This window comes from Pleurodeles waltl, chromosome 5 (assembly GCF_031143425.1).
Source record: "Pleurodeles waltl isolate 20211129_DDA chromosome 5, aPleWal1.hap1.20221129, whole genome shotgun sequence".
Classification (NCBI taxonomy): domain Eukaryota; kingdom Metazoa; phylum Chordata; class Amphibia; order Caudata; family Salamandridae; genus Pleurodeles; species Pleurodeles waltl.
The window spans coordinates 1,196,649,814-1,196,672,188 of record NC_090444.1 but is presented as its reverse complement, the minus strand read 5'-3'; the positions used below and the strand labels follow the sequence as shown (position 1 = coordinate 1,196,672,188).

Below are 22,375 nucleotides of genomic sequence, written 5' to 3'. Positions count from 1 at the left end.
CACACCTCCCTGCTGCTAGAGAAACTGGCCCCACTTTAGAAATCATTCAATATGTGGCAAAAACCGACTTTTCCCTTCCCGAGTCTAAAGGCGCGGGGTGCCGATGTGCGCAGTCTGGGGGTGCGCGGGACGAGGCAGGGCGGGAGCCCCCTCGAGTCAGACAAATCAGTGCGTGGGAATCAGAGCGCGCCCTCCTATATTAGCTGTTAACTTGCGACCAATTTGCGGATTAAAGTAGCTAATTAGGCCTGACAGTTGCCGGTAACGATCTCCTGGCCACCGAAATATAGAAACTAATTTATGCATTATTTAGCCCAAAAAATGCATCGTACGTTCCAGATCGCTTAGTGAGTGTTTCCTTTCTATGTCACCAATAAATTCGGGGATACTAATGAAAAACCGCACAAAAATGCACACGAATAAGTCCGCAAACTAACAAAAATAAATCAAAACAAAGGACGAGGAAACGAAAAAAGAAAAATGAATGAAAAGGAAATAAACGATTAAGCCAGAAAATAAAGAAAAAACAAATTGAAGCATACAAAGAGTGTGTGAATAGAAAAAATGGAATACACAACTAACCAAAAACAGGTGCAAAATAGAGAAGGAGAAGTAAACCACCACGAAACAAATGCAAAAACAAACAGGCAAACAAAAAGAAAGCAACAAATAAGCAAGCAAACAAACACATAGCAAACCAAAAAGAGACATTAAACCAAGACCCACAAAGAAGCAACCTATGCGTCAAGCAGACAAGAAGCGCCCTGGGCAGTCACGCTCCACGGGAAGCTGCCACATGAAATACCCACTTGTTGATCCCGCTGGTTTGCTCATCCTGCCCCGGCTTTGGCTTCAGACAGGCTTCCAGCCTCCCCGACTGTATCCCTGCAATATTTCTGCTTCCCTGGACCTTCTGCCGAGTGGGGTCCTTTCCGTGGGGGCCTCTTCCACCTCAAGCAGGGGTCATCTCCAACAGCCCCGGGCTGTGCTTTCTTCAGGGCCCTCCCTGGTCCTTTCTCAATTTCTTATTTACTGTTCCCCAAAAAGATAAACAAAAAGGCAATTCCTCTGCAGCGGGCCAATACTTGCTGCTAACACGTCTCCAGGGCCCCTGGCTCAGTGTGCGCCACAGGGAAGAGGGAGAGAGGCACTGGCCGGGCTACTCGGAGGTGAGGGATAGGCGGCCTGAACTTCACTCCCCTCTGAGTGACTTTCTGCCTCGCGCTGCAGCCCCTGGAATGAGGCTCCGCCGGGAGAAGAGCTGTGACAGGCGAGGAGGAGGAGGCGGGAGGGGGCCGGGGCTCCCTCACTTTCCCCTGCTGTCCCCAACTCCAGGGGGACGTCACCGCTGCCGAGGGAGGGAGGGGGATGCTAATGATATGAGTGAGCTGCCTCCAGTGGCCGCCGCCGGCGGCTCCCTCAAGAGCCACCCTGCCGTGAGTGCACACCCGCCAGGGCATGACTGGGTGTGCATGTGGGACAGCACCTGTCGGCCACAGGTGCCTAAGGTGCGCGTGCGGGGTGCGTGTGTGTGACAAGAACAGGGGGTGCATGGGTGAGGCAGGATGTTGGCTACAGATGCCTAAGGTGCGTGTGGGAGGCAGGTTGTGGGTGACAGGGACCGGGTGTGCGAGTGTGGCTCGGTGTGGTGACAGCTGGCGGGTGTGCGGTGCCTGAGGTGCGTGTTTGAGGCAGGGTGTGGGTGACAGGGTCTGGTATGTGAGAGGCAGGGTGTGGGTGACAGATGCCTGCGGTGTGTGTGTGAGGCAGGGTCTGGGTGACATCTGCCGGGTGTGCGTGTGTGAGGTTGCATGTTCACTACAGGTGCCTGAGGTGCGCCTGTGAGACTGGGTGTGGGTGACAGGGCCCTGGGGGTGTCCGTGACAGCTGCCGGATGTGGTGGGTGAGACAGTGTGTGGGTGACAGGTACCTGGGGTGCGTGTGTGAGGCAGGGTATGGGTGACAGATGCCTGGGGTGGATGCATGAGGCTGGGTATGGGTGGCAGGGGTCGGGTGTCGGTGTGTGAGACAGTGTGTAGGTGACAGCTACCGGGTGTGCGTGTGTGAGCATGGGTGTGGGCCACAGGTGCCTGAGCTGCGCTGTGAGGCAGGTGGGTGACAGGGGTGTGTGTCGGTGACAGTTGGCGGGTGTGGATTGCGAGACAATTTGTGGGTGACAGGTGCCTGGGGTGCGTGTGTGAGGCAGGGTATGGGTGACAAGTGCCTGAGGTGCCCATGTGAGGCAGGGCTTGGGTGACAGCTGCCGGGTGTGCGTGTGTGAGGCCGGGTATTGGTGACGGGCCTGGTGTGGGTGTGTGAGGCAGCGTGTGGATGACAGGAGCTGGGTGTTTGTCGGTGACAGCTGCCGGGTGTGGTGTGTGAGACAGTGTATGGGTGACAGGTGCCTGAGCTGCGTGTGTGAGGCAGGGTGTTGGTTGACAAGTGCCGGGTGTGGTGTGTGAGACAGTGTATGGGTGACAGGTGCCTGGGGTGCATGTGTGAGGCAGGGTGTTGGTTGACAAGTGACTGGTGTGCGTGTGTGAGGCAGGGTGTGGGTGACAGGGCCCGGGTGTGTCTCGGTGACAGCTGCCGGGTGTGGTGGTGAGACAGTGTGTGGATGACAGGTGCCTGTTGTGCGTATGTGAGGCAGGGTGTGGGTGGCAGGGCCCGGGTGTGTCTCGGTGACAGCTGCCGGGTGTGGTGTGTGAGACAGTGTATGGGTGACAGGTGCCTGTTGTGCGTGTGTGAGGCAGGGTGTGGGTGACAGGGCCCGGGTGTGCCTCGGTGACAGCTGCCGGGTGTGGTGGTGAGACAGTGTGTGGATGACAGGTGCCTGGTGTGCGTGTGTGAGGCAGGGTGTGGGTGGCAGGGCCCGGGTGTGTCTCGGTGACAGCTGCCGGGTGTGGTGGTGATACAGTGTGTGGATGACAGGTGCATGGTGTCCGTGTGTGAGGCAGGGTGTGGGTGGCAGGGCCCGGGTGTGTCTCGGTGACAGCTGCCGGGTGTGTTGGTGAGACAGTGTGTGGATGACGGGTGCCTGAGCTGCGTGTGTGAGGCAGGGTGTTGGTTGACAAGTGCCGGGTGTGGTGTGTGAGAGTGTATGGGTGACAGGTGCCTGGGGTGCATGTGTGAGGCAGGGTGTTGGTTGACAAGTGCCTGGTGTGCGTGTGTGAGGCAGGGCGTGGGTGACAGGGCCCGGGTGTGTCTCGGTGACAGCTGCCGGGTGTGGTGGTGATACAGTGTGTGGATGACAGGTGCATGGTGTCCGTGTGTGAGGCAGGGTGTGGGTGGCAGGGCCCGGGTGTGTCTCGGTGACAGCTGCCGGGTGTGTTGGTGAGACAGTGTGTGGATGACGGGTGCCTGAGCTGCGTGTGTGAGGCAGGGTGTTGGTTGACAAGTGCCGGGTGTGGTGTGTGAGAGTGTATGGGTGACAGGTGCCTGGGGTGCATGTGTGAGGCAGGGTGTTGGTTGACAAGTGCCTGGTGTGCGTGTGTGAGGCAGGGTGTGGGTGACAGGGCCCGGGTGTGTCTCGGTGACAGCTGCCGGGTGTGGTGGTGAGACAGTGTGTGGATGACACGTGCCTGGGGTGCGTGTGTGAGGCGGCCGCCCGACCAGCCTGCCACAGATCCAGAGGCACCGACCTATTTTCAAGCTCAGCAGAAGTGAAGATTCCCAGCTACGAAAGTGTTGATGCCACTGGGCACAGCTGGCATTTTTCGGGCGCGTTAGAAGCGGCAAATGGGCAACCAGCTGCCAAGTCCTTGCATCTCGCTACAGAAAGGAGCACAGCGAACTATACTTGCACTTTCTCTAAACGAAATGGACGTGTTTTATTCGCTTTTCTCCGATACCCACGGAGTTGTTGGTGTTTAGCTCCTCATTTATTGGTGACTTTGTGTGTGTTTTCTTTTTATGCTACGTGAGTTTGATCATCTGCTCGCGTGAATGTGTTGTGAGTAAAGTCACATAGTGCCCACAGGGAACCGATTTGCCTTTATATGGCAGTGTTTTTTGCATATATGAAAACAGAAGCACGCTGGTGTGTGTTTTAGTGGCGTTCTTCTATTAGTGTGGCTTATATGTGCCTTTACAGGGCTGTGTAATGTGACTGTATTGTGTGTGTGTGTGTGAAATGCACGCACCAATCTGTGTGGTAGTTGTTTAATGTGTGTGCTTGGTGTATTTGTGTCTGTATATCGTACGTGTGTGGACTATTTGTATGTGTGCATGTGGTGTGTATTTGATTGTGTTATGAGTTGTGCATGTACCTTTCTTAAGCTCTTTGTAGTATGTGTGAAGGTGGATTTATTTGCCAGTTTTTCTTCTGTGGGCAGTGTAGTGCGTTTAATAATTAGTTCGTACACAATGAGATCGCCAGCTCGTGTGGAATCTTAACTTCCATCATAAAGGGTATTTTGTGGAGGTCTTTCGTTTTGGCGCGCTCGGACTGGTGCCCACCAAATGTATGGTAACTCCTGTTTAAGTAAAGCTCAAAGCAAACAGTTTCGGGGCCAGTGTAGCGCCCCCTTTCTCTGTCGCAAGTGTCACAGGCAACGGCTGTGAAGCACGGACGCAAAAACTGCCGAACGGGACAGCACTTAATTCGGCCTGGAATCAGACCTTACACGAAGAGTGTGTTTTATATTTGGTAGTTTTTTTTTAAAAATAACGTTTATATTTATTTATTTATTTTTTCCCTAGTGTTAATGTATTTTCGACAAAAGTTTCGGCAGTTTTTGTGACATTCACACCACCAATGTGGGTGTGTATTGGTGTTTCTATCAACTCTCTATTCCCTCATCTCTTCTTCCCTCCTCTCTCATTTCTCCGAACGTCTCTTGTTTGCCTTCCACCATGTGAAACACCCGTCTACGTGATTGGCACCCGACCAATCACTGGGTGCAGCATTTGATGACTATACACCTCACATCTAACAGAATAACTACATCGATAGACAAACACATCGCGCGGAGCCAAGACCCCGCCACAGTCGCGGTTGCTCCCTCCGGTTCACCCCCCTCGGCCGTGCTTTCGCAGCCCCTCACAGTAGTGCCACCCACGTCCTTGGCACTATTGGTTCTCCTCGTGGACCCCCCCCACCCTTCCGGCCCTCGGTAGAAAGTACGGGGAACAACAACTGTAGTAGACAAAAAAGATCTTTTAAAAAGAAAGCGATCTTGCAGGGACTATTGGGTTATGTGTTTTATGCATATTTAGTCTCAGGCTTCCAGGCCGCATGACTCCTCCCATACCTTAGGCCATGTGTCACACAACCGCAGCAGTTTTTGCCCAAACACGGGCGTAGTGGTCCGCGCGCGTGTGCGAGGATTTTTTTTTTTTTTTTTACAGGTTCTATGATTACTATGAGATGCGTAGAGGGGGTGGTGGGCGGTGCCCATGCTGCAGTCCACCGTTAAAGGCCTTGGAATGTGAGGCCTCCGCCCTCAGTGTGCCCCAGGCCTTTCCTTGGCACGTGTCCCCGCCGCTATACCTCTACCTCCTCCCTGGATGACAAGACACTAGCCACAATAGGCACGTGTTTCTGGACCGCTAAAACCGCTATGCCCGATGCCCGTCAATAGCACGAGGGGGGGTGGGAGTTTACTGGCAGGACGGGACCACCGTCGGTTTATGGTTAAGTCCGTCCTTCAAGTACGGGCTCCTGAAACGGAGAACATAACGTGCGTGCTTTGGAATCAGGGCAGGTCAGTAATTGGGCTTGCTCCCGCCTTGCAGGGCTCGTGACCCTCCACTGTAGGACCCTCCTCCAGCTCCAGCCGCCGCCCCATGTACCCCCAAAAACCCTGTCATTGTGCAGGGGTACAGCTTGGTCTGTAAGGTTGGGGCGGGAGGGGGGGGGGGAGGAGGGGTGAGCTTTGGATTTTCCAACAATCAGGTTGGCATATAATGTTTAAAACATAATACCACAAGCAGGGTACACGAGAGGGGCCTGATGGGTAGAAGATGGAGAGGAATGCAGTTTGGTAGAAGCAGTAATAGAGAATACACAATATTCTGTATAATAACCAATGTTTTTGGCGACTTTCAAACAATGTGTGCATTTTTTGTCTGATTGTATGCAAAAATCCCTGTTGAAATCCGAGTGACATCTCACCATACCGGACTGAAAGCACCTATACACAACTACTTCTAAGAAAATACATTTATTAGGGGGATTTAACACCCCAAGTGTACCTCCCCCTCCAGGTCCCAAGCTACATTCCTGCCTGCATGCACAGAGCCTCCCCGCACAGCGAGGTCATCTTCCGCAGGTGCTACACATGCATTCACCTTCCTGCGCCTGTGGGGTTAGGTGCAAAAATCTGTCTCCCATGTCTCACAGCCAATCACTGGCCTTGGGCTGAATGGAGCACTTCGGCCCCACAGAGGCCTCAGTGGCCTGTACGCTCCTGTCCTGCACCTCATTAGACAACACCAAGGGCCAGATGTATCAAAGGATTTTACCCATTATGTGTCTATGGGAAAAAGCTTTAGTACATATGGGCCCAAACCACCAGAGGCTTATATGCCAGTGCAAAGGACCATTTTCTATACCTGCCCATCTTTCACCATGCTTAGTCCTCGTATGGTCATACAGCAATGGCGCAAGTTAGGAAGGACAGACCGATAATGTCTGGAATATTTCCTAAAGACAAGATGCATGGCAAAAACAGAGAGGGGCATATTTACGAGCCCCAAGTGCCTTCCTGCATAATTTTTTAATTCTAATGTGGCGCGAGGAAGGCTTTTTTGCCGTGCCATATTTACAAAGTGGCGCAATGCTTGCATTGTGCCACTTTGCACCCCCTTGCAGAACATTATGCCCGGCATAATGTATGCAAGGTGGGGTGTCCCAGCGCTAGAAGGCTCACACAAATGGCACAGTGAAATCTTGTCATCTTTAAGGCTTGCTTAAAGCAGGCGTTAGAATGATGCACCGGTAGAAACCTATGGGCCTCCTTGCACTTTGTTGCACTAATGTCAACATTTTTTATGCTAGTGCAGCAAAGCACCACAATAGCTTAAACAATTCTGGTGCTATTCTTGTGACCGCCATGGTGCGTTGTATTGTAAAGCCATGGTGTCCTTAGGTGGGTCAGGGGTGGTGCACCAGTTTCTTGTAAATATGCCTGAGTGTCTCTGATGTCCTCCTAAGGAGCCCCCCAGTGTTGAGCACTGGAAACCCGGCAGTTGGCCCTGTGTTTGCAGCTGAGTTCAGTGCAGACTCCCGCTCCACTGTGTGTTTCGAGGCTGTTTCCCTCTATCCTCGTGTGTTTCGAGGCTGTTTCCCTCTATGGTCGCGTTATCTGGGGACCCTCCAAACGTGGCATCTCGAGTTCTCAACCCTGGGTGCTGTAGAAGAAGAAACACTACTAAGTGCGGAACGTCTGCCAAGAACCCCTTCTCTGTGCCCGGCTGTGGCGCGTGTTAGTACGGGGATGTGCCATAAAACACAGACTAGTGACAGAAACACCACACTACGGTGCAGTGTGCACGGGCAGCTCCGCTCCTGGAGGCACGCAGTGGAACCTCAAGGCGCTAACTCTAGCCCAAAACAGAACCCTAGATGGCGTGACCGTGGGTCTAATCTGTACACCTTCCTGCACGCGACCTCCACCGTGCGCTGAATATAATGCCAAACACTTAAAAGACGTTCAAAGCATAACTTGATGGAAAATACTCTGCTTACAGCGTTTGGATTCTGTTTTCCGTTGCAAAATAATAGTTGCAATAATTTCAATATGTGAGCTCGAGGCACTTGATACTTTTTCCTCAACGAAGATGTCCTACCACATCACCCCATTTGTTTCATGCTTTATTCCACCTAAACCCCTTTATGATGTCTTTGAAGACTAATGTTACCCAACGAGAGTTCAGCACCATGGATAGCCGCAGAACTGGCCCGAGTGTTACAGGTTTTTGTCCTCAGACTCTAAGTTGGCGGCTCTAGATAAGATTCTGACAGAGCAATCAGGGTATTCACTTTAAAATCTTTCTTGGGCTAAGGCTTTTTGAGTTATTTTGGAAAACAGGCGAATGTTAAATAAACCTATTGCCCATTGGCACCGCTTAGTACTCCAGTGTGGAATGAGGGATACGGGACAGGGCGTATTTCCCAGTTTTCTTAGATAGGCCAAGGTTGGCACAACCTCTGGTTTAGCCCAGGAGTGGACTGATCCGCCCTAAGTGTGGGCGCACCCAGTCCTAACTGCCCCATGCAGCAATACCATCTGGTGTTTTATCAAACACACAAAAGGTGATGGAAGGAATGATTGCAATTTGCCTACACCCTGGTGTTCAGTTCCATAACTTTCCAACCCATCCTTCTTTTGCCCACCAGGCCGCCTCAGAATAGCCAGAACAGTCATATGCAAATCAGTCTTGGCCCTGCTTCAGTAGGAACAGTCGTGCCCAACTGCCAAGCCAGGCACAACCGACCCAAGACCAGTTTCTGCGTGACTTGGCCTCTTCCGTGGGGTGCACCTTGGTTCCAGTTCCCTCTGGTTTTTACTTGTCCACAAAGCGCCTACTGCCTCTCTCCCAGACACCTACCACTACAATAATTCGGTAAGCAAAACTCTTGTATGGGAGACACAACTGGTTGTAAATTACTGTCCTGTAAGGGAAGGGGGGGTTGCTATAGGAGATTATTTATTTATTTAATTGATTCATTAATTCATTAATTACATTATTTGGGGATTTTTCATTAGCACGGACACCTTCCAAAAGGGATGGAGCACTTTGCAGAAGAGTGCAGGAGTATGGCAAACAGGTACAAAAGATACCATTGTATTACAGGGTAAGAGAAGCACGTAAAAGTAGACAGGCATAAGGTGTAGGTACCACATGCTTACAAAAATAGGGCTCTACGTGGCAACCAGGATGCAAAGTATCCATGGGCATCGAGAGGGAAAACAAGGAAAAGTTTCATGTATAGGATAATTTGACAGGGCATATGTTACAGGCACAACCTAGGTTGGAGGTAAAAAGCAGATCTTAGGATAGCAGGCCAGCCCCCAGTATTAAGGGGCTGGGTAGCCGCACTGATGGCTTTGCAAGGGTTTCCCTTGGTGTTTGGTCACAGAGGCAAGTAGTAGATCATTTTGTTATATGGTGGAGAGGGAGGGGGCAGGCGTGCATTAGGAAGTGTCTTGTAGTTTCAGCAATCATTGTGTTTCTTAGTCTGTTTTTGATGGATGGGAAGTATGGGTCTTGTCTGACACTAAATGGGATGTTTTTCCAAATCTTAAAGGCAAAACTGAGAACGAACGTGCTAGGGTGGAAGTTTTCTTACAGCACATTGTTTAAAGTTTGAGGTTGCTTTGCTGCAGAGGTGTTTTCGTCCGCCTTATAGCATTAGTTTGCTTTTCTGGTACTTGGGTTTTCAGTTTGAGTACTTCAACGATCAAGCAGGCAGATCTGAACGTGCAGCGTGCACTGGAGTTTAATAAGTGTTTCTGGTGTATGTTCAAACATACTTTAAGTCCTCAGTCTAGCAGCAGCTTGAGGGATGGCTTTCCGAGAGCTGGCAGGGAGGCCAATGAGGATGGAGACCCCGGAGTGCAGTCTTAACATCTCCAAAGTCTGCACGAACTTTTAGGATCTTAATTGATGTTGAGTTCCTTTCTTTTGCAACTGATTTTATCGATGTTTCCAGCTTCAGTTTGTCACTCAGGATGAGTGCAGATCTTCTCTTTTGAGGTGTACAAATCAATGTTGTTTTGAGTTGGTCCGTGCGAATTTTTAATTGCAGGTGTAATTCGCATAATTTTTTTCATTTCACGTAACAATATTTAGCACTAATGCCCCAAAATATGCTATTACAGCACGCCGCAGAATGAAAAATTGCACCCAGGGAAAAATCCTAACTGGAGAACCACCAAAACAAGGTGATCCACACGAACTCGAGCAGCATTTTACAAACGCAAGCAGCAGTTCTTTTTACGCAAGTTCTTTTTTCGCAAGTTCTTTTTACGCAGCTCTTTTTAAAGCAAGCTGTCAAAATACATTTCAGTTTGAGTTTGGTCCTTACTCTTGTGGACTCTGTGCAGAGACAAAGAGTTCTATTGGCTAGCTGGTCATTCACACTTTACACTGCAGGACTATAGATATAGGCAAGTCAAAAAACTATTTTTCAGTGGAAACATGGTCCTAACTATAACTACCTAATGGCGCCCACCAGTATCTATCTATCTATCTATCTATCTATCTATCTATCTATCTATCTATCTATCTATCTATCTATCTATCTATCTATCTTTCTAAATGTGTGTGTATATATATATATGTAGTTATAATTATAGTTCGGACCCACTTTCCATAGGAAAAGCGTTTGGTGACTTGACTATATCTTTGGCACCGATTGACAAATCTTCAGGAAAATTTCGAAAAAAAAGTGTCTTGTTGGATTTTGTTGCGCATGGACAGTTTCTGGATGATCTGTCCAGCGGGGGGCTGAGAAAAAGGGGGGTCATAATAAGTGTATTTCCCATGTTAACTCCCATAGAGAATTTAGATAGAACTGCAGCTCAAACCGCTGAATGGAATAACACCATGTTTGGCAGGAAGGTAGTTATTGGTCTGGAAAGCATACTTTTTTTGTTATTTGGTGTAAATCAGTTCCGTAGTTTTCGAGATATTACAGGAAATTCCAAATTTGTGTATCTGGGCATAGCCTAAGCACATATCACTTGGTGAAATCTAATTGGTTGTCAGCACTTAAACCAGAAAGTGATGGCAGCCATCTTGGAACCAATATGCATGATAGCACCCCATTGAAATGCATTGTAATGAATGGCAGGTTTTGAGGGTCACAAAAAAGAGAGTGTATAAAGGGTGATAACAGATTTTATTTACAATACAAATCATTTGTTGCTAAGATGATTTTACCCTGTGAAAAAAGCCTGCTGCTGGGATATTATGAACTGTGTTTGATAGAAAATCATTTTCTGATGATTTTCCCATAGAGGTTATGGAAGGTGCTCTAGAAGCTTAAATGAGAGCATATTTTCTGTAATTTCCCACTATCTTTCTCAGCCATATTAGAATGAAGTCTGACATTCTCAGTAAAATGTACTTCCGATAGGAGCAGTCTGTCAGTTGATTACCCTGTGTTCTACTGCAGCCTCCCAGAGTGTTCTAGAGAACAACTAGAGCACTAATAGTCTTACTTATGACAAAAGTGTGGCATACTTGAAGCCATCTTGATTGAATCAAACTGGTAAAACTTAAAACATTTAATTTGGAAAGGAATAAAACGAGGGGATGGCATTCTGTCACAGAAATTATGGTTAGTTGTGTAGAAAGAAAAATTAGGGCATGTTTTAAGTGAGTTCTCAAATATCTTCCCCTTTTATTTCATTAAAACATTCTGACATATAGACTGAAACATGCACTTTCAATGCCAGCAGCAGGCTGCCAGTTAACTCACCGGTGATCAGCAGTTTACTACAGTGTTTTAATGAGCGACTAGAGTACTGTCATTCTGAATTAATGCCAAAAGTGTGGCACATCTGAACACCATCTTGATGGAATTGAGTTGGAAAACTAATAGCATTTTCTAATTATGATACTGCAGTACATGAGGGGATTAACCCCTTCGCTGCCAGGCCTTTTCCCCCTCAGGTGCCAAGCCTTTTCTTTTGGCTGTTTGGGGCAGTTCGCGCTTAGGCCCTCATAACTTCTTCTCCACATAAGCTACCCACCAAATTTGCGTCCTTTTTTTCCAACACCCTAGGGATTCTAGAGGTACCCAGACTTTGTGGGTTCCCCTGAAGGAGACCAAGATATTAGCTAAAATACAGTGAACATTTCTTTTTAAAAAAAAATAAAATGGGAAAAAAAGGCTGCAGAAGAAGGCTTGTGTTTTTCCCCCTGAAAATAGCATCAACAAAGGGTTTACACATCTAAAATCACCATCTTCCCAGCTTTCAGCAACAGGCAGACTTGAATCAGAAAACCAAATTTTCAACACAATTTTGGCATTTTACTGAGACATACCCCATTTTTACTATTTTTTGTGCTTTCAGCCTCGTTCCAGTTAGTGACAGAAATGGGTGTGAAATCAATGCTCGATCCCAGCTAGCAGCAGGGAGGTGTGAACAGCTCAGAGGGCAGCGGATTTTCGCAGTAATTCCTCGGTACATACCAGGGCCGGCTGCCCCCGCGTAAGCCTTTGGAGAAAAGTAGACAAAATTCTGAATTCAGCAAGGGGTAATTTGTGTAGATCCTACAAGGTTTTCCTGCAGAAAAATACCAGCTGAAATAAAAAAAAATGAAATTGAGGTGAAAAAACCAGCCATTTTTCTCCCGTTTTACTCTGTAACTTTTTCCTGCGATGTCAGAGTTTTGAAAGCAATATACCGTTACGTCTGCTGGACTCTTCTGGTTGTGGGGATATATAGGGCTTGTAGGTTCATCAAGAACCCTAGGTACCCAGAGCCAATAAATGAGCAGCACCTTGCAATGGGTTTTCATTCTATACCGGGTATACAGCTATTCATTTGCTGAAATATAAAGAGTGCAAAATAGGTATGAAGAAAACCTTTGTATTTCCAAAATGGTCACAAGATAAGGTGTTGAGAAGCAGTGGTTATTTGCACATTTCTGAATTCCGGGGGGCCCATACTAACATGTGAATTACAGGGCATTTCATAAATAGACGTCTTTTTTACACACTGTCTTACATTTGGAAGGAAAAAATGTAGAGAAAGACAAGGGGCAATAACACTTGTTTTGCTATTCTGTGTTCCCCCAAGTCCCCTGATAAAAATGGTACCTCACTTGCGTGGGTAGGCTCTGTGTTCCCCCAAGTTCCCAGATAAAAATGGTACCTCACTTGCGTGGGTAGGCCTAATGCTCGTGACAGGAAACGCAACATGGACACATCACATTTTTACATTGAAATCTGCCATGTTGTTTGCAAAGTGCCTAGCTGTAGATTTTGGCCTCTAGCTCAGCCGGCACCTAGGAAAACCTACCAAACCTGTGCATTTTTAAAACTAGACACCTAGGAGAATCCAAGATGGGGTGACTTAGGGGCTCTCACCAGGTTCTGTTACCCAGAATCCTTTGCAAACCTCAAAATTTGGCCAAAAAATACTTTTTCCTCACATTTCAGTGACAGAAAATTCTGGAATCTGAGAGGAGTCACAAATTTCCTTCCACCCAGCGTTCCCCCAAGTCTCCAGATAAAAATGGTACCTCACTTGTGTGGGTAGGCCTAGAGCTTGCGAAAGGAAATGCCCCAAAACACTATCTGGACACATCAAAATTATCAAATAAAAAACTACCTGTTTTTGAGGGGGGCACCTGCGTTTTTGGTCCTGGGCTCAGCAGCCATCTAGGGAAACCTACCAAACCCAGACATTTCTGATAACTAGACACCAGAGGGAGTCTAGGGAGGTGTGACTTGCGTGGATCCCCCAATGTTTTCTTACCCAGAATCCTCAGCAAACCTCAAATTTAGCTAAAAACATCATATTTTTCCCACACTTCTGTGTGGGATCACCTCACTGGGCTAACTTTCCTACCACCCAGCGTTCTCTTCAGTCTCCCGGTAAAAATGATACCTCACTTGTGGAGGTGGGCCAAGTGCCTGTGACAGGGAAGAGCCAAAAACATGTCGAAATTGAGGAGGAACCAAAGCGGGTCCAAAAAGGCAATTTGAAAAAAAACATTTTTAGATTGACAAGTGCAGCAGAATTGTTATTGGTATAGATGAGACAATGTTGGGTGGTAGGAATTTTGTGGATTCCTGCAGATTCCGGAAGGTTCCATCACAAAAATGTAGGAAAAATGTGTGATTTCCAGCAAAGTTGGAGGTTTGCTGGGCATTGTGGGTAAGAAAATGGTGCGGGTGCATGTGAAGCACACCACCCTGGACTCACCCAGATGTTTAGTTTTCAGATGTGTCTAGGTCTTGTGGATTTTTCTACATGGCAGCGTCCCAAAGTCCAAAAAGTGCAGCCCTCACCATTCCAAGTGGGACGATTTTGAGAGTTAGCCAAGCTCTCAAGGCCCAAATGTAAAACCAAAACCCCAAATAATCAAATGTCTTCTAGCTTGCCGTGGGATAAGATGTTTTAGAGTGCGGGGGAGAGCTGAAAGACTGTTACCCCCCTCAGTTGGGGTGGGGGCATAACCAGGCCCATACTGGTTGGTAGCCACCACCCCACTATTTATATATATATATTTTTTAATTCCCTGGCATCTAGTAGACTTTCTGCTCCCGGGTGTGGACTGGTGGGCAGAACAACTTTGGCCCCATTTATTTGGGGTGGGGGTATGGACATACCCCTACCCACTTATTTTGAAAAAAAAATCTTCCCTGGTCTCTGGTGGACTTTCTGCCTCCCTTGGGGACAGATGGGCCTTCCAAAAATAGGCCGATCTGCCCCCCATGGGGGCACAGATGGCCAACAGTAATGTGCCCCCATGGGGAGCAATCCTTACCCAAGGGGCTGCCCCCCCAAACAAAACACACAAATACACACATACCAATCCCTGGTGCCTATGTGATTTCTGCCCCCCACGGGGGCAGATCGGCCTAATAGAAATAGGCCAATCTGCGCCCAAGGGGGGCAGAAATGGCCTAAAATAAATCTGCCCCCACAGGGGAACGACCCTTGATTAAGGGGTCGCTCCCCTTGCGTGAAAGTGACGCAAAAAAATAAATCCCTGGTGTCTAGTGGTGTCTGCCCCCGTTGGGGGCAGATCGTTCTAACAAATATAGGCCGATCTGACCCCAAGGGGGGGGGGGCAGAAATGGCCTAAATACAATTTGCCCCCAGGGGAGCGACTCTTGCCTAAGGGGGTAGCCTCCCATATATAAAAAAAACTAAAGAAAACATAAACAAAAATATATCCCTGGTGTCTAGGGGTTTGTGCCCCCGGGGCAGATCAGCCTAATTATAATAGGCCAATCTGCCCCCGGGGGGGCAGAAAAGTCCTTAAAATATTCCCCCCCCCCCGGGGAACGGCCCTTGCCCAAGGGGCCGCTCCTCTCATTAAATAATATAAAAAAAAAAATCTCTGGTGTCTAGTGGTTTCTGCCCCCATTGGGGGCAGATTGGCCTAATACAAAAAGGGTAATCTGCCCCTAAGGGGGGCAGAAATGGCCTAAAAATAACTTGGCCCCCTGGGCAGCGGCCTTTGCCCAAGGGACCGCTCCCCTCAGGTCAATTGCAAAAAAATACCAAAATATCCCCTAGTGTCTAGTGGTTTCTGCCCCAGTTGGGGGCAAATTGGCCTAATAAAAATAGGCTGATCTGCCCTTAAGGGGGCAGAAATCGCCGAAAATTAATTTTGCCCCCGGGGAGCGACCCTTGCCTGAGGGGTCGCTCCCCACATATAAAAAAAAAAAATAAGGAAAAAAAAACACCCTGGTGTCTAGGGTGTTTCTGCCCCCCCTGGGGGGCAGATCAGTCTAATTATATTAGGCCTATCTTCCCCCGGTGGGGCAGAAATGGCCTAAAAATAACTTGGCCCCCTGGGGTGTGGCCCTTGCCCAAGGAGCCGCTCCCCTCATGTCAATTGTAAAAAATAAATAAATTACCTGGTGTCTAGTGGGCATTTCTGCTGCCCGATCGCATAGCTTTCCTCTCCTTTCATGCCTTTCTATGATCGGGGGAGAAATGCAAAAGCATTTCTCTTCCGATCCGCGGTGGAAGCTGAGCTTCCAGCGCGGAGGGGTAGGCCTCAGATGAGGTGAGCACGTGATCGCACGCTGACGCCAACAGACGCCACGGGGGTGTGGGGGTGGAAAGGGAAGCAATTCCCCTTCCATCAGTGCAGTGGGGGCGCTGAGGCGAGGCTCATGGGCTAGTACCAGGACGTAAGGGTTACGTCCTTGGCGCCTCAGCGCCTCAGCCAATGACGTAACCGTTACGTTCTTGGCTGCGAAGGGGTTAAGGAGCTTCGTAACAAATAAGATCTCTCAACATGGCCACCAGAGAAAAAAGAGCCCAAAGGTAGCACAAATATCACCCAAATGTAGCCCAAGTATAGCACAATGACAGAAGTGTGCAAAAAACTTCACTTAATCTTTTTTTGCAGTTTTGTACGGCGCACTCCTGACCCAAAGGTATTGGAGTGCTTTGCATCAGTTACATTACAAAAGGACACATTCCTTTTGGGATTTAGGCATGGGGCGATTAAGTGATTTGCCCAGAATCACAGGATGTCGAGCTGACTCGAAAACTCGTACCTGATTCCCCAGTTGCAAGGTCTACAGCTCTAGCAGTAAAGCTTCTCTCCTCTAACTGCAACATATAATCAAGTGATCAACTGGATAAAAAAACCAAGATAGCAAATAATGTAAAAGTGCCTTGTCGCTGCATAAGAACTCAGAAAATATGTCCTCATTTTTTTTTTTAGAGCACTAACCATAATTTTTATGGGAGTAAGACCCTCTAAATGTTTTAATTTCTAAGGAAATGGTTTAGGTATTACAGTTTTGATTACATCAAGATGACGTCAGGTGTCCCACATTTTTGTAATACTGAATGTTAGCAATCCAGTTGTTCATTAGAATACTTACCGTGAGGAAGCAGATGTGAGGGGCACGGACTCGGATAATTTAGGCCAGGTGGGTGCAGAGGCAACACGTTGATCACATTGGACAGAAGGGAGGGATGGTGGCAGCAAAACAGACCTTGGAGGACAAGGGCAAGGGGGCAGGTGCAACAACCAACCATGCAGGACAGGCAAGAGAGGCTGTGGCAATATAACAGACCATTGAGCGCAGAAGGTAGAGGCAGTACAACCATATCTGCAAAGAGAACTGATTCTGGCAGGAGACTGCCAGTGTTTGTAAGCCCAAAAGAGCTTTATTTTTTCAGTCTCATGCCTAAAATCTCCTCTGTTTCAATGTAAGTCAGTAGGGAATATCAATTTTGCAGGTTCTTTTTCAAAATCTCTGCCTTATCAAGTTCAAAATGTTGGCAAGTATGGTACATTGGATCACTGAGGGCAGGAGGAATGGGGTAGGGACATGGACTCGGATAAGAGAGGTTCAATTGCCCCAGAAATTACATCATTCATGACATCATTGATAATATCACTGTAATGCAGTAGAATTATTGATGAGAAACCTATGCATGGCGAGGAAGCGAGTTATAGTTACCTTAGGGTACAAGTTATAGTTACTTGATATAACTATAACGGCTGAATTTCTATTGTTTTGTGTATGTAAAATCTAAACCTATCTATAACGTCCCTGTAACCTTTGTTTTTTTAGTGAAAATATATATACATATATATATATATATGCATATATATATACATATATGTATATATATTTATTTTTTATAATTATAGATAGGACCATGTTTCCATTGAAAAATTGTTTTTTGACTTGCTTGACTTGCCTTTATTTGGCCCTTGAATCTTGTTGTACATGGAAAGTTTCGGGGTGATCCGTCAAGCGTGGGCTGAGAAAAAGGGAGGGCTAGGTAAAAAAAAAATGTTTCCCATTATAATTCACATAGGAATTTTAGAGAGGACTACAGGCCGAACCGCTGGACAGCATTGCACCAAATTAGGCAGAAAGGTAGCTCTTGCTCCAGAAAGAATGTTTTTTGTTATTTAGTGTAAATCCGTTCAGTAGTTTTTGTGATATTAAAAGAAAAAGAAATATAGACATCTATAGGCACAAAGGATTTGTGAATAATAATGAGGTCGTGCAGGGAAATGCAGAGTTCTGATTGGCTGCCAACACTTCAACCAGGAAGAGTTAGCAGCCATCTTGGGACTTGGCTTCAGCTGAGTCCCACAAAAAAGGTGAACGAAAAGAAAAGGGGCCAGGGTAGGGATGCCCTGACCTCGTAGCTCTGGTGCTGGGGTCCCAGAGGGGCCCCCCAAGGGCAAAAAAGTTTTTTTAAAAAAATGTTCGCTGCAATTGTTAACGCTGATTTTTTACTAATAGATATTCATGTATTCAGAAAAATGAATCTGCATAGAAAATGAATTAATATAGAAAATAATACACAACTTTGAAAATCTGCCTACTTGAGTGGCCGTTAGTAACACGGAATGTCCTTATTAACTGCTTATTAATTTGAAATGTCGTGCTCATGTTTAGATAAACATAGTAGCACGTTATAATAATGATCATGTATTATGTATTTGCTTTAATAATAATAGGCCTTAAGTTACCAAGGTCTTGGTCCTAGTTGCATGGCCTCATGTTAAGTTGCACTGTTTAAATGATTCACACAAAATGGCTGCATAGAAAAATGAGTATTTGTATTTTTCCACTGTGTTGAGCAAACACTAGTAAATGCTTTCTTTCCCTTGAGAACTGCTTGCTAGAATACGCTGTATTAGCTATAGATACAATGTAGAGTTTAGTATGTGTGAAAGTGATGTTCCCTGGAGCTAACAATGGATGCACTGACTGGAGGACAGAGAGATACAAAATTGTTACCTAACGAGTCTGACGATGGGAACAGGAAAAGAGGAGCCAATCATCGACATGCGAAAGACAGTTCTAGTTATATCATAGATTTGTAGTACTACTTTCTTCGGACTAAATGTAAACGTACGATTCTTTGACCAATGGCAACATGTAAAGTGTTCTGGATGATTTTAAGTTAGTCCGACTGCACTGAGAATAGAGAGGCTTTTTCCCACTTTGATATCCTCCTGAGAGGAGCTTGTTTATTCTGTCTTAGGAGCTGAACAGTACCTGAAAACTTTAATTCTATCTTTAACTTAATTGCTTAAACGTTTGATGCTGAATGCTGATCCTTAAACTATGCTTTAAAATGGTTTGGATAGCTTGGACTCCCCTGCTCTGAACCACCATTCCCTTTCATGTTTCAATGCTAATGCTGACCGAACAGATTTCCAATTGACAAAGACAGTCGCAGCTTGCTGATCCATACCGAGGAGAGGTACTAGCCCGATGATATTGTTGATGCAATTTGTCATTTGTTCTTAGGTACCAACCACTAATTTTGATAGAGCTATAGCTAGATGTTTTTCCAAATTTGTGTTGACTAAATTGTTTTGCATGAAGCCCAAACATGCTATTCTAATCAGAAAGTCAGTTAGGAGACTCACAGAAGATGGCTGCTAAGTATTAACAATAGTTGATGTTAGTTCTTTGCTGAATCTAAATGTATGCTATTTCTATTCCACAGTTATTATTACTATTGAGTTGTACTGTAATCCTAGAATGCATTACCATGCATACTTTAATTGAATTGAGATTCTTTAGAAGGTTTGGTCATTCAGTGTTGTTTCTGTATGTATATCATCTGATTTTGAGATTAAGGTATGTGATATTAGCATTGTTAATATAGGGAAATAAACATTCAGATTACATAAAGTTGTGGTTATTCATGGCCAAATGGGTCATGGTGCGTGGAGATTACTGACTCCCAGATTATTGATTCTATTGAATGATATTGTTATTGATTGGTATTGAAATGGAGTCCTATTGTGGGATTTCCTCTAAGCGCAGTCAAAAGGTTCATCGAACCTCTATCGCATCCCCTTATAAATTAAAGATAAGAAACCAAATAAGGTCAGACGCGCTGACACAAGTCATGGCAGATCCACGGATCTGGTGAAAATGTTAAAAAAAGCAAGCACCGGCTCCTGCACTTGATTTAATGAAGCCCCCGGGTGGCCCAGTTTCTGGGGACATATGAAAATGAAGAGAGGGGGGCGCTACCCCCTCGGGGCTTAGATCACAAGGAATGCAGCGGCAAAAGTTATACTTATGTTTTGATGGACAGCAGACAAGGGTCACTTCTGGCCTAATGCTAAAGCTCTTAAACTGTCAGTAAACTGAAGGTTCAAATCTCAGTGTCTCATGACAGTGTGTCTGTTTATTGCCAAGTGTTTTGACCGTCATACATTCCTAGCGATGAAACATTGAAGACTTTTTCCTCTCAAAATCTGTGGGTTGAATGTCATAGCTAAGTCTGGACACTGCACAGTAAGGAGTTAACTCTGGCCTAGTTGTTAAGGTCTCTGACATGCACACTGAAGATTAAGGGTTCCAGTCTAGCTGAGTCTATGGTCGTTTTCTGCTTTGGTTTCTTTTCAAATATAAATAATTAAGTTACATATTGAGAGGTGATCTCACTCTTTTTAATTGACAAAACTATAGTTATAGTTATACTCACACCCTCGCCATGCACTGCTAATAACCCCACAAATTATGGCACTCATGACATCTTTGATAGCATCATTGATAATATCAATGTAATATTTGCAGTAAACATTTTGATGAAAAAACTGTGCATGACGGGGTGCGAGATATAGTTACCTTAGGGCACGAGTTTGTTGAAATAACTAAAACTGGTGAATTTCTAAGGCTTGGTATCACTAAATTCAGAGCCAAACTATAACGTCCCAGTAACCTTTGTTTTTTAATTTGAATTTCTATGTTTTTTTAATTCTGTTTCCTAACTATAATGTCCCTGCAGTCCTTGTTTTTTTTCAGTGAATTTCTATGTATTTTAACCTAAAGTAACTTTAAATACTATACGTTAATCCAACCACTGCCACACATGGAGGTTGACTGCATGGTCTACATGAGATATTGTGCTCATAAAAAGCAAGGACGCAAAAACCCCTATTAAGGTTTACAGATAACTTTTCAAGATGAAAATGCTGAGAATAAAACACACTTGCTTTGCCTTGTCCATTAGCAAGACATTATAATGCTAAGTCCTTTACAGAAGTGGACCTTGAACTTGGGCATCTGCTTTGTTTATATGTATAAGTGATTCCCATTGAGGTTTGATTTCTGACAAATAAGCATCATGCCAGAATTAATCCTTCCCTGGGTATTTATCCAAGAAGAGGCCACTGTTTGTGCAGTATGTCTACCCAACCGGAGTACTTTCCACTAGTCAATTAGTAAGTTTGTACACTGCACATTAAGGAGTCAACTCTGGCCTAGTACATAGGGTCTCAGACATGCACACTAAATGTTAAGGTTTCCAGTTTAGGTGAGTCCGTGGTCATTTTCTGATTTAGTTTCTTTTCAACTATAAATATTAAAGTTACATATTGAAAGGTGATCTCACTCTTTTTAACTAACAAAAATGTTTTTCTTTTCAATTTGTCCGGAAATATCTCATTCTATATATATCATTCATCAAAGCCTAAACTCTATATCTCTGTCTCTCTCTGTCTCTCTCTCAATTTCTCTCTGTCAAATCTTTCTCTAAAACCGTCTGTCTCTCAGTTTGTCACTTTCTCTCTCTTTCTCTCTCTCTCTCTCTCTCTCTCTCTCTCTCTCTCTCTCTCTCTCTCTCTCTCTCTCTCTCTCTCTCTCTCTCTCACGGTGACGGGGTTATAGGGGATTGGGTGTAGGTCCTGCAGCCAACTCCCACTGCACACGGCCTAAGGCCATGCACAGCGTAGGGTTGGGTGGTTACAGGTGTTGACAGCAGGGCCTAGTCGCAGGCCAGGCCCTACGGTCAATCTCCGGTGCACACGGCCAAAGGTTGGATTAACATATAGTAATGAAAATTACTTTAATTTAAAAAAACATAGAATTTCTCTGAAAAAAATAGAGGTTACAGGGATGTTATAGTTAGGAAATATAATTTAAAAAACACATAGAAATTCACTTAAACCCCTTCGCTGCCACGCCTTTTCCCCCTCAAGTGCCAGGCCTTTTTTTGGCTTTTTTGGGCAGGGCGCACTTAGGCCCTCATAACTCTTTGTCTACATAGGTTACCCAAGCCAAATTTGCGTCCTTTTTTGCCAGCATCCTAGGGATTCTAGAGGTACCCAGACTTTGTGGGTTACCCTGAAGGAGACGAAGAAATTAGCCAAAATACACTGCAAATTTAGTTTTTCTTAAAAAAATGGGAAAAAAGGGCTGCAGAAGAAGGCTTGTGTTTTTTTCCCTGAAAATGGCATCAACAAAGGGTTTGCAGTGCTAACATCACCAGCTACCCAGCTTTCAGGAACAGGCAGACTTGAATCAGAAAACCCAATTTTTCAACACAATTTTGGCATTTTACTGGGACATACCCCATTTTTACGATTTTTTGTGCTTTCAGCCTCCTTCCAGTCAGTGACAGAAATGGGTGTGAAACCAATGCTGGATCCCAGAAACCTAAACGTTTCTGAAAAGTAGACAAAATTCTGAATTCAGCAAGGGGTAATTTGTGTAGATCCTACAAAGGGTTTCCTACAGAAAATAACAACTGAAATAAAAACAATATTGAAATTGAGGTACAAAACAGCCATTTTTCTCTACTTTTTACTTTGTAACTTTTTCCTGCAATGTCAGGTTTTTTTAAGCAATATTCTGTTACGTCTGCTGGACTCTTCTGGTTGCCCAGCGATCCGAGGTGACCTCTGATTTGCGTCATCAGACGTCACTGGGGGGGCAAAGGGG

At 45.9% G+C, this 22,375-nt stretch overlaps 1 protein-coding gene and 1 long non-coding RNA gene across 2 annotated transcripts in view; one reads left to right on the top strand and one right to left on the bottom strand.

Moving 5' to 3' along the window:
* Positions 1-1,352, bottom strand: part of NR2E1 (nuclear receptor subfamily 2 group E member 1) — a 74,981-nt gene extending 73,629 nt beyond the window's left edge. Inside the window, exon 1 of the mRNA XM_069235450.1 lies at positions 810-1,352. Within this exon, the coding sequence (XP_069091551.1) occupies positions 810-834 (25 nt within the window). The 5' untranslated portion in view covers positions 835-1,352. The remainder of the gene's footprint in view (positions 1-809) is intronic.
* LOC138296377 (uncharacterized) overlaps positions 1-22,375 on the top strand; it is a 69,197-nt gene that overhangs the window by 20,998 nt on the left and 25,824 nt on the right. The window lies entirely within an intron of this gene.